Raw genomic sequence first — 12,038 nt, 5'->3', positions numbered from 1 at the left:
CTTTCATCATCACACCTAAATTATATTATTAACCTCCTTATAATACACAAAATTAAAATCCAAAAAATATATAAATATTATAAAAAAAATAAAAATATAGGATAAAACCTAGTTTAAACCATATTTACTGGCATGTATCAAACACTAAGTCACGACTCACGACCCATACCGATAACGCTTAAAGATATCAATCCCTATCCAAACTTAACCCCCCTATTGAAGCATCTCGAAAGCTATTATTAAATTATTATATATCCTTGGTTAACCACCAAAAACCAGGATCTCAATCAAACTGACCTCCAGATCCATCAACAGACTGTTAAATCCGTTAAACACCATTTAAATTTTAACACGTAAATTAAAACCCTAATGTCGCCCGTCACCACCACCGTCATCTTCACTCTCTCAATCCTTATACTCTCACAACCATCAACCTCGTCACCACTCACCGCCTATGACGTCATCCAATCGTACGGCTTTCCGAAAGGCATCCTCCCGATCGGCGTCACCGGATACGAACTCGATGAATCCACCGGACGATTCAAAGCGTTCTTTAATGGAACTTGTAGCTTCTCGCTGGAAGGCACGTATGATTTGAAATACAAATCCACAATTGCTGGTAAGTTTTGAAACATTTGGACTTACGAGTGTCCAAGAAACCGAAAAAACCGAACCGAAACAAAAACTTACGGATTGTTTTATGTTTTTTGGAAGCCGAAGCAACAAAAACGGAACCTAATATCTAGATTTTTTTTTAAATTTTAAATAATTTATAAGAATTTAATAAATATGCAACTCAAATGCTTTAGGCCAAATTGTTAACATTTAACAAAACTATTTACACTTAAATTCATTATTTTCTGTCAGCTTTCTTTATTTTCCACCAGCTTTCTTTTCGGCCTTAAATTATAAAGCTCAATGACAAAAACCGAAAGCGAATGGTTTCAAAAATTAAAAAACCTAAGTTTTGGTTTTAGCCCAAAACCGCACCGAACCGCACCGCACCACGCACACCCCTACACTTGGTATTAGGTAGGCATGTAAACGAACTGAGCATTCACCAAAGACGTGAAGTTCGCTTATTTAGTAATTGAACAGATTTGAACAATTTATAAGAACACGTGTTTCATTAGTTCATTTAAGTTCGTTTATGTCTGTTCGTTTAACTCGTTAAGTATGACATTCAGCGAAGACGTGAAGTTCGTTTATTTAATAAACAAACAAACTTGGACAATTTATTAGAACACTGGGTTTCATTAGTTCGTTTGTGTTCGCTCATGTCCGTTATGTCTGTTTGTTTAACTCATTAACTATGACATCCAGCAAAGACGTGAAGTTCGTTTATTTAATAAACGAACAGAGTTGAACAATTTATTAGAACGCGTGTTTATTACTTCATTTAAGTTTGCTTATGTCCGTTCATAACCTGCTTATGTCCGTTTGTTTAACTCATTAACTATGACATTCAGCAAAGACGTGAAGTTCGTTTATTTAATAAACAAACAGACTTGAACAATTTATTAGAACACGTGTTTTATTAGTTCATTTAAGTTTGTTTATGTTCGTTCATTTCTGTTTATGTCCGTTCGTTTATGTTCGTTCATGTCTGTTTATGTCCGTTCGTTTAACTCATTAACTATGACATTCAGTGAAGATGTGAAGTTCGTTTATTTAATAAGCAAACAAACTTATTAGAACACGTGTTTCATTAGTTCATTTAAGTTCGTTTATGTACATTCGTTTAACTCATTAACTATGTATTTTTATAGTTTTTTTAAAATAATTAAATAATGCAATTTTAGATGTGTTTTTTTGGGTGATTCATGTATTTAATATTTTATAGTTGTTCGTTTTTGGTCATTTATGTTTCGTTATCTTCGTTTACGTTTTTTTATATATGTTCGTTTACGTTTGTGAGTTCTTTTTTTAGATTTTTAACGAACTTGCACGAACATGCTCATTTTACACGAGCAAACGTCAATACAAATATATGTTCGATTAATTGCTCGTGTTCGTTCAGTTCGTTCGCAAGCCTAGTTTTAGTTTTGCTATATAAAAACGCTAGCGGCACAACTTGTTGCCTATTTACCTTTTGTTTTGATGTAGAAAGTATTCATTGTATAAAATAATTGCAGGTGTTATTTCGAAAGGTAGGTTAACGAATTTGACTGGAGTTAGTGTGAAGGTGTTTTTGTTTTGGCTTAATATTGTTGAGGTTTATGTAACGGATGATGAGCTAGGGTTTTCGGTTGGGATTGCTTCGGCTGGGTTTCCGCTTGATAATTTTGAGCTCTGTCCGCAGTGCGGGTGTGGGATGGATTGTGATGGGGTTTCGGATAGTGATGGAGGTGTGTTAGTGAGGAATAAGAGATCGAATGTGTTTGTTTCGTCATTATAGGGATGAGATTGGTACAATATTTGCGATTTGGAATGATAATTCTTTTGTGATTTTGGAATGTTATATGTTGGAAATGTTACTGCGAATATTATCTAAATGAATCATACTTTGAATTCCTATTATTTTGATGTCAATTGATTAGAGATTTTGTATTAGTTAACTTTGAATATTCAAATAATTGTATTGATAGGTCAATTTCTTAGTAATTGGAATTATCAAGATAGAATGATACACCACAAGGGTTTCTCACTAGCCAAGCCGAGCTTGGGCTCCGCTCGGTTTTAAACTGAACTGAGTTTGAGCTCAAGCTCGACTTGGTTTTAAATTGAGTTCACTTTGCCTGTCTTGGTTTGGCTCAATTTAAACAAAGTTAAATAATTATAACCAAGTAAAATAAGTTTATAACGAGTTCAACCTAATACAAAATATATCACAGGTCCTTGTACAAAATAAGTTGGCGTTGCCCGGTGGCGTCACTGCAATAAAAGAGGAGGTGGGGAGTTGGGAACTATGGTTCAGATGAACGTTAACAAATCCACCTTACTACTTACAACTATTCATTAGCCTAACAAGAGAGAATCTGTACTAGTACAGTACTGATCACTAATGTATATACTTCTCAATTTCTCAATAGTAAGGTAGTGATTTTCTGTATGGTGTATACTTTTCAATAAGATTGGATTTGACCATCATATACAAAGATCTTCTTTGGATTAAGGTAGATGAGAACAAGTGTAGTTCTTTCTTATGAGTTAATACAGTGTAAAAGATACAGCCAATGTTTTAAAACCGGTTTTTTACTCATACCGGATTAGGCTAAAAAATGGTACAACCGGTTGAATCGGATTGTACCGGAAGGTTCCATCAAGGATAATAATAATTAATACGATCCCACAAATTATGGATAGTCAAAGATGGAGATATTTTCTTTATTAATTATAATTGTAATTAAATGTATTTCTAGAATTAGCTTCCAATTCTTGTATATATACATGCCTTATTGTAATAGATAAAGTGTGTTTGATTATATTCTTCTTCTAATATTGTGGTTGTTTATCATCTTTTCCAAATCATTCTATCGTATCATAACTCATATCTCCAACGAGAAAACTTTTGATCCTATTAGCCTGCAAATTAGCCACCGTCCTCCACCCCTAAATATCTTTTCCGACCACCTATATATTTCTTTTCCGGACACTATGATCCCATCATCTCTACCGAAATCCCTTTTAAAAAAACACCTCTGCCTACGTCACATTGCAATGGTTACTTCTTCAAACACAACTACTTCTCTGTCTATATCAATTAGGTTTTGCAAAACCTATTATCCTATCACCGCCGCAACCATCATCTTTTTGGCTAACCCTACCTTTTATATCTAATCTTCTGTTTCATTCACCCTCAAAAAAAAAAAAAAAACTCACAAAATATATCTTATTTTTGCTTCATCTCCATTTACATCTTCAGCTTTATTTACTTCTTTTATTTCTTAAAGTAGTTTTAGAGCCCGTGTCACACACGGGATAATTCAAATTATAAAATTATAAGTAAAACAAATAATTACATAGCGTATATGAAAAAAAATGTATTACATCTATGCTTATATCTATACAATGTGTACATAAATTGATTTTATTTATATCACAAAATGATTTTTTTAAATGAACTTAATAAAAAAAATGTCCGTGCAAAATCGTATCCGAGAATGCTTCTTTCTATTAAAAAATTCATTCTCGGTGTTATATATGTATAATTGAAAGACTTTTGGTTATGAACCAATTTCGAAAATAAGACTTCTCATACGATTGTAGTTCTAACTGCTCAGCCTAAATACAAAAGAGGCGTTACCTTTATTGATATATTTATCAATTTACCACCCATCAAACGAAAGTAGGATATTAAATTGTAGCAATGGATGTTCTTCAAGAACTACATTTTTCTGAGCTACACCATAAAATGATTTTGATAAGTTTTAGAGGGCTTCTTGACAACATAAAAAATAGCATGTTAACCAATTCAATTTTGTGAATATTTTGTTTCATTTGAGCATAGTTTTGCATGACATGCTTTCCATACAACGTTTTGATCACCATTGAAGGAAAAATTAATATTGACATAAATATTTCAAATTTGATAAAAGTTAGAAGCATTGATAGGCATGAGGGTGGCATGTTGCAAGTGTTCGCAATCTTTTCTTAAATTTTAATAGTTGAGGGAAATAAAGTCAATTTGCCAAATCTTGAACCTTTTGATTATTTCAAAAAATGCCCTTAAATATAAATTTGAAACCCGAATCATGTTTAAAATTCTAGCTTTCATATTTTTGACATTTTAAAGTCAACACTTTTAACTCATAACAAATTTAACGATAAATCTATTTTGCATTCTCAAACTTTTAAAAATACTCAAAATTTTCATTTTAGACCCGTAACAAATTTTGACACACATGTAGTTAACTTGTACCAAACAATGTATTTACCAACTTTTGACCCATAAACTCAAATTTAATTTCCACAAAAAACCCGAAACAATTTTCATTTGAGAAACATGATTTTTTGTTGATTTTTGGAATTCACCAAGTATTTTGAAATATATAGTAACTAGTTTTAGAACCAGTGTATTACACGAGATGCTTTAAATAGTAAAAACAAAATTAAACCTAAACAATAGGCACATAAACAAATTGCTGCAACAAAGTAAATTAGAAGTATGCCAGTAGAATTTGTCACAAGAAGATCATACGTATATCTGTTAACGTTTAAACCACCAAGTTTACTTCGTCAACATTCAAAAACCATTAAGCAAATAATTTAATTTTTTCAATATTCGAGTCTTCGCTATATACACTTAACCTTATCTTTTTTTGTAAGTTTAAGGTCTTTGTAGTTTTTCATATTAGGATGAGCTTGGAGAGGCATTTACTATGTCGTGTCATGTCAAATTAGATTGACCTACAAACACTTTCACATGTATTTCAGTACATAATCAATACATAAAAAAATGGAATTAGTTGCAACATGTCATTTATGGTTCAAGTTGAAACATGTTAGTTATGTTGGATTAACCCGCAAAGTAAACAAAACTTGGGTTGACCCGTCAAAACGCTTTGTCCATTTTATTTACGAAAAGAATGCACTAATCACTAATTATAATATATAAATTACTCATGATAATAATATAAGTATGTGAATTTTATCCATTTAAGAGGTAGGCTTTAGACGTTTACCGATCTGTTTGTAACAAAATAGAACCCAAATTGACCCATATATAAGTAGCATAACGCCCAAAATTTGTCACCTCTAACAAAGATTATAAACAAATGAGAACCCGAGAAGAGTGAAGGTCAAACCGATATGCATGAACACATGTAAATGCCTACCAAGAATCTTTTTTGATTTCACATTCATAAAAGAGTAAAGGTAAACATAGACAATAATATTTTCAAGTTTAATAAAATTGAATAATACATTAGAAAACATACTTCGGCATTTTCTTCTGCAACTTATTCCCAAGAAGATTCAAGAATCTAATAGTTTTTTAATACCACAGTTGGATTGTTGTATTTGGTTCTAAATGGGTAGTTAATTCTAGCACATTGATCACATTTCAGCTCCAATGAGGCAGATCTTTTTTGGTGGTTCTAATCAATAATAAACTGTTGCCACTGGAAATAACTGCGAATAACCCAAATTGTAAGTTAAGAAGAAATCCGAAAATAAGAGGTTAGGAAGTGCATAAACAAATAGAATAGTGAACCTTCCAATATTTCAAATTGATTGGCAATTGCTCCAGTGCAATGTTCCAACCTCAATAGTATTTTTTTTATTTCATAAATCTTTCTAGATTCCTAATTCATAGAAAATGTGTGATATTCAAAATCTTAAATCATTATATCCAAATAATCAATAAAAGTTTCCGTTGAGCAAAGTATACTATCACTCAGCTTGTGTTGACAAGTAATACCCGTTTCAACTCAAACCCATGTTGAGTCATAAAAAAATGAATGATTGATTTCTTCAATTCATTAAACATATTTGTTAGAATTTGGTAGTGCCTAAAAATCAATAATGAAATAATTACAAATCAATTAGTCAAATCAAACATAGAAAATATAATTTTATAAATACCTGTTGAGCGAAAGTAGAATTGATCAAAACAATTAACTTCTGGTTATTAGTTGAGGCATTTTCTGTAACAAAAGAAAAAAGATGATTCAGTATATGTATAATATTGTATCACCAATAACTATAGAGATAATGATGTAATAACTGTCATTAGCAGCCACTCACCACATGCACAAATAATATTGTATCACCTTGTAATATACTGCTTTGTAAGTCAACCATTTGCATGCTCCATGCTGTAGGGTTCACAAGGGCACATATTGAGACAAGTCAAAATAAAATAAAAAAGAGGAAGTGTCATCCACAGCAAGTACCAGTATACCTTTTCATGAACAAAATACTTATTGCACCATGTATACGAGTTCACAAAATTCAACGGGGCTTGCAGAACATTCTTATAATAAGATTCCTATTGCACCATGTATACGAGTTCACATTCCTATCAAACTTGTCCACAAATACATATTTGATACAATCTAAATCTAAATATATAAATAACCTCTGTTACAGAACATTCTTATAATAAGATATATAAACAAACAGATACTTAACAAAGATAACTGAAAATTAATGAAAAATACCTTCGCTATAGTATTTCAAAAACGTTGCTTAGCGTTTTTATCCTCGTTGCCTAAGAACACATATAATAAGCCTAATAGAATTGAAATAGATGTTAAAATAGGTGCCATGTTTAAAAAGATGGGGATGATGTACATACCTGGAAGATTGATTTGCTATTTTCGTTTGAAACAGGTAGCGATTAGGGTTTTTTTGAGACTGAATTGCCCGACAAGAAACAAAGGTAACTACGGGCCAGATTCGGATCAAATAGATCCGTCTCCGAAGAAGGGAAAGGTTTGAGCGCCAAAACAATCCTTAGAATGGTCATCATTTTGTTTTATTAGAATAGGTATATATAATATGTTAATATTTGTATTTATAAAAATATACAGATATTATATAAATATAGTGTAAAAGGAAAGTGAATAATTATTGATTTATTACATATATTATGGTATATTAGTTTTGGAGGAAAAAAATTTGTGAGAATTAACCAAAACATGACAAGTGTCCCCATTTATTTTACTTTATTAGAATAGGTAGATACCATAATATATCTTCCACTTTTATTCAAGATTGGACTTATCCTACAATCGTCCATCTTGCGGGAGCATATCAAGGAATGTGATCAAATCAATTGATTATGAAAGAGCAAATCATGTTTGGTCAATATGTTGGAGTGATTGTCTCCACACAATTAGCTTGCATATAATTTATATTTAATAGCATCTCTAGATATTAGTCATTGTATTGTATTTACATTTCTCATTGTAATTGTACAATTTGTGGTTTTATAATATATTCAAAACGTTTATATGGTATCAAAGCTCGTATCTCCAACGAGAAAACTTTTGATCCAACTAGCCTGAAAACCACCGTCCATCACCACTAAATTTCTTTTCCGACCACCCTATATTTTTTTGGGGAACTATAATCCCACCATCTCTAACGAATTCTTCGTTTCTTCTTCCTTTAGTATAGCACCATCCCTTGCTATCACCTTGGATTAAAAAAGCATGAGGCTAACAAAAGCGAAGAGGTCCTCAGCCGAGGCGAAAAACGAAAAGCGCAAAAGCGAACGCTCTTTGAACACGAGACGACCGTATTTTAAAAAATATATAATTATTTATAAGCCATATATTATAGACAAACCACATTATAATATATATTAAATGTCTGAAACATCAACATATATATATCCCAAAATTCCAAACGTAGTGTAGTACAATTTTTCGAGTACCACATTACTCGCCCAAAATATCAAAGTAACATAAAAACAAGTTATCGAGTACCAAATTATTCATAAGTGTTTCTAAAAGAACACTACTCAAAAGTGTTTCAACTTTCAAAAGTTTATTGTCAGATGTGAAAAGTCTAAAATGACTAATTATAAAGGTTAAGTTAAAAATGGGTTAACTGGTCGCTTTTTGTGCATAAAGCCTTCGCCTCCTCGCTTTTTCACCTCGCAAAAAAGCGCAAAAAGCGTTCGCTATTTTAACAGCCTTCGCCTTGGGTAGGCAAAAGCGTTGAGGTGTTCGCCTTGGGTCGTTTCTCGCCTCACCTCGCCTTAAGCGCGCTTTTTTAAACGAAGGCTATCACCATATTATTTCTTCAAATACAACTATTGCTCTCTCTTGTTCAATTAGGTTTTGCAAAACCTATAATCCTATCGCCGCCGGAACCATCATCTTTCCGACTAACTCTACCTTTGATCTTCACCAAAAAAAACTCGCTAAATATATCTTCTTTTACCTCATCAACTTCATTTTCATTTGCATCTTCACATCAACTTCTTCTCTTGCTCAAACACGGCGATTATCCACTTTTATCCAAGACTGGACTTATCCGATGGTCGTCCATCTTGCGGAGGCGTATCAAGGATAATAATAATCATATCAATCCCTAGAATCATGGCTAGTCAAAGATGGACAAATTCTCTCCATAAGTTATGCATTTCGTATATTTATATTTATTGTATTTCTAAAGTTTAGCTCTTGTATATTCTATTTATACCCATTGTAACATCATATTCAAAGTGTGGCTTTATAATATATTCAAAAGGTTAATAGGTTCAACCGGGTTATGTAGTTTACCTTGTTATTTGATATAGTTACAGCTTCAACTCAAAATATAACCCAAAAACATATGATTCCATAATAAATATAATCCAAAAGTAAATCCATAATTAAAAAATAATACAACACTACTCGGTTTTTAAAAACTAATCCAAAAGTATACTCGTCTCAACGTTAATCGCTATGTTAAAAGTAATTTTTAAAAGATATAGGCCACAAAATATCAAAAATCTCTTAGGCTTTAAACCGGTTTAATCCGATATTTTAGAAAAAACCGCCGGTTGATGTTCTAGCAAACTGCCCGAAAATACCGGATTCAAAATATCGGCCTAATATGCGAAACCCGGTATTACGGTTCAACCGGCCGGTATGAACCGGTATTTAAAACACTGGATACAACAACTAGATTCGGTTTATTTTCGGTTATTGAAGCTGAAATTTAGATTTTGTGAAACCGAAAATCGAATTACCAATTCAGTTTCATTTAAAATCGCACTGAAAGCCAAATCTGTAATTGTTTCGGTTTATTTGACCCGCTTCCTTTTAGCTAGTTTCTTTTCTATAAAAATTTTACACTTTTGACCAGTTAATGATAAAAAAATATAACCCATTCATAAGTATATTGGTTATTTCTTGTTATTTTATACAGGATTATAACAAGAAATCAAATTCCTTATACACTATATTGTGAAGCAGCAGGCTCGCTGGTAGTCAACGAGCCCCCATTTCTTAGGCGATTCCTTTTGCGTTTAAACTTTAATTCCTACTTTGAGGTAATAACGACATTTATGATTATTTTTAGATCAATAAGATGTGTAACATATATCTGATCCTTTTTTTCTTATTTGGAGGCAACTGCACATGATGTTATGAATGTCATGAGGCCACCGCCATCCTTCAAACGATTGCAGCTTTAAATCTTCCTAACAGGTACTGCAATAATCTATAGCTTTCTTATAAAATATACGAAAAAGGCTCTTTTTCAAAGCAAATAAATAGTTTGGATGCATCAATGATCAATGCAACAATCAGTTTTATAGTTTTTCTTTATCATTTTTTTATTAATTCAGGAACATTTAATAATTGGTATTCTATTTTTATGTAGATAACTAAACTGTTCCACTTTTAGTTTTTTCTACTAATCAATAATAAGAATGGTGATATGCAATCATAATCTGATTTTGTCTTTCATATTTTCATTGAGATAATTATGGCATGGTTATCTCATATCTGTAGTATCGATTCTTCGTTTTTATTGCATAGTGATGAACATTGTTAATATATATTGCGGATTCATTGCAGTGCTTTAAATATTGAACCCTCTGTCTGTTTGGTTTTCACAAACGAACATGAATAAAACATTTTGTTCATTTGGTTAAACAACCGTATATGAACATATGCCTTCGTTCATTTATGTTCGTGAACATTTTTTTGTTGATGTTCATTTATGTTCGTTGGTTTACGTTTGTTGATGCATGGGAACCATTTCCCCCACCCTTGTATTGAACCTTCATGTGTTAACAAGATTGTTTAAAAGTGAACAAAAAAACCCTCAGGTTGAAGTGTTGAACATTCGCTATGTAGCTTGTCTTTTCAAACCGATGGACCTCAGATAAAAATAAAGTTGATACATTGATTCATTCACCATAGATTTTCGTCTTCCATTAATCTAACATATTTTTTTGAATGACCAACAAGTTGTTTATAATAACCACCAAAGCGGGCCAAGAAGACACTTGCCCCATGCCAACTGCAAAACAGGAAAATAAATTCAAAAAAATTAATAAATAAAAATAAAAACCCAAACTAAGAAAACAAGAAATGCCTACACATTATATTTGTTAAACGCCCCTAGATTTTATCATATGATTTTATTTTTTAATCACAATTGTTTAATTTATGAATTTGATGATGACTAAATTTCAGATGATGTTATTTGACTTTGTGTTCCCTAAAACCTCAAAGCTAAAATAGAGAATTACAAAAACTATATAATCATTATAATCAGTAACACATAAAACAATTATTTTTAATTCTCTCTTTTTCTATCTTTCACTACATATTATCATATTTCATGTAGCAAATCACATATACGATAAGTTTTCTATAAGTTAAGAATAACAAGAATACTCTGGGCCGGCTGGGGCACATGGTAAAGTAGACGACCGGTTGGGGCACTTAATTTTCGGGCACAAAATTATATATATATATATATATATATATTTATAAAAAAAATGCATATTTAATGTTTTATCCTAATTATACAATAACTAGCTTGGTGTAGTGGCAAAGGGGTATGTCTCCCAAGTAAAAGGTTTTAGTTTCTAGTTTCACTTAAAACATTTTTATGCTTATTTTTATATAAAAAGTTTTTTACACAATCTAAATCATAACCAAGTAAGCCCATTAAAGATTTAATTGTTTAAACCAAACAAAAAACCATTTACATAAGGCCTAAAACTTTTTTTACTTATATTATTTCGTTACTTGTTAAAGACTACGGGCCTTTTTATTTCGGTTCGGTCAAGGCATATAAATTCTTGAAGACTGTGTTGAGAATGCTCCTTTAATAAATTAATAAAACCAGTGTGATTTCTATTTCATTTGCTTTTTCAGGAACATGCTAGAACAGAATATATAATATATATTCTCCCCTTTTAAAGAAAAAAACTTATTATATATCAAATTAATATATGGTTAATGTTTGTTTCAAGTAAAAACATGTGAATATACTATTTAAATTTTGTACACTTTCTAGTTCCTATCACCTACCACCTTCACTATCCCACCAAACTCACTACAAACCAAAACAGCCAGCACACCACAAGATCTAACAAATCCTTAAAATTTACACTCATTCATCTTCAACCTCCACTCCAC

General features: G+C 31.6%; 1 protein-coding gene across 1 annotated transcript; it reads left to right on the top strand.

Annotated features, from left to right (window-relative positions):
* The first annotated feature begins 369 nt into the window (after positions 1–369).
* Positions 370–2,463, top strand: LOC143582399 (uncharacterized protein At5g01610-like). The gene is made up of 2 exons (XM_077064976.1): positions 370–619; positions 2,136–2,463. The coding sequence occupies exons 1-2, from the start codon at positions 370–372 to the stop codon at positions 2,396–2,398; spliced, it is 513 nt and encodes a 170-aa protein (XP_076921091.1). The 3' UTR covers positions 2,399–2,463.
* Positions 2,464–12,038: the final 9,575 nt, after the last annotated feature.

Source organism: Bidens hawaiensis, unplaced genomic scaffold (assembly GCF_021521415.1).
Source record: "Bidens hawaiensis isolate Kalapana, Puna unplaced genomic scaffold, B.hawaiensis_p1.1 tig00031588_1, whole genome shotgun sequence".
NCBI lineage: Eukaryota > Viridiplantae > Streptophyta > Magnoliopsida > Asterales > Asteraceae > Bidens > Bidens hawaiensis.
The sequence above is the reverse complement of the archived record's forward strand: the minus strand, read 5'-3'. Positions and strand labels throughout refer to the sequence as shown.

What these genes read in the sequence shown, in the direction of transcription:
- LOC143582399 (XM_077064976.1), top strand. Translation starts at nt 370, where the DNA reads ATGTCGCCCGTCACCACCACCGTCATCTTCACTCTCTCAATCCTTATA. An exon ending in ATACAAATCCACAATTGCTG is followed by an intron (nt 620 to 2,135) that starts GTAAGTTTTGAA and finishes AAATAATTGCAG; the next exon opens with GTGTTATTTCGAAAGGTAGG.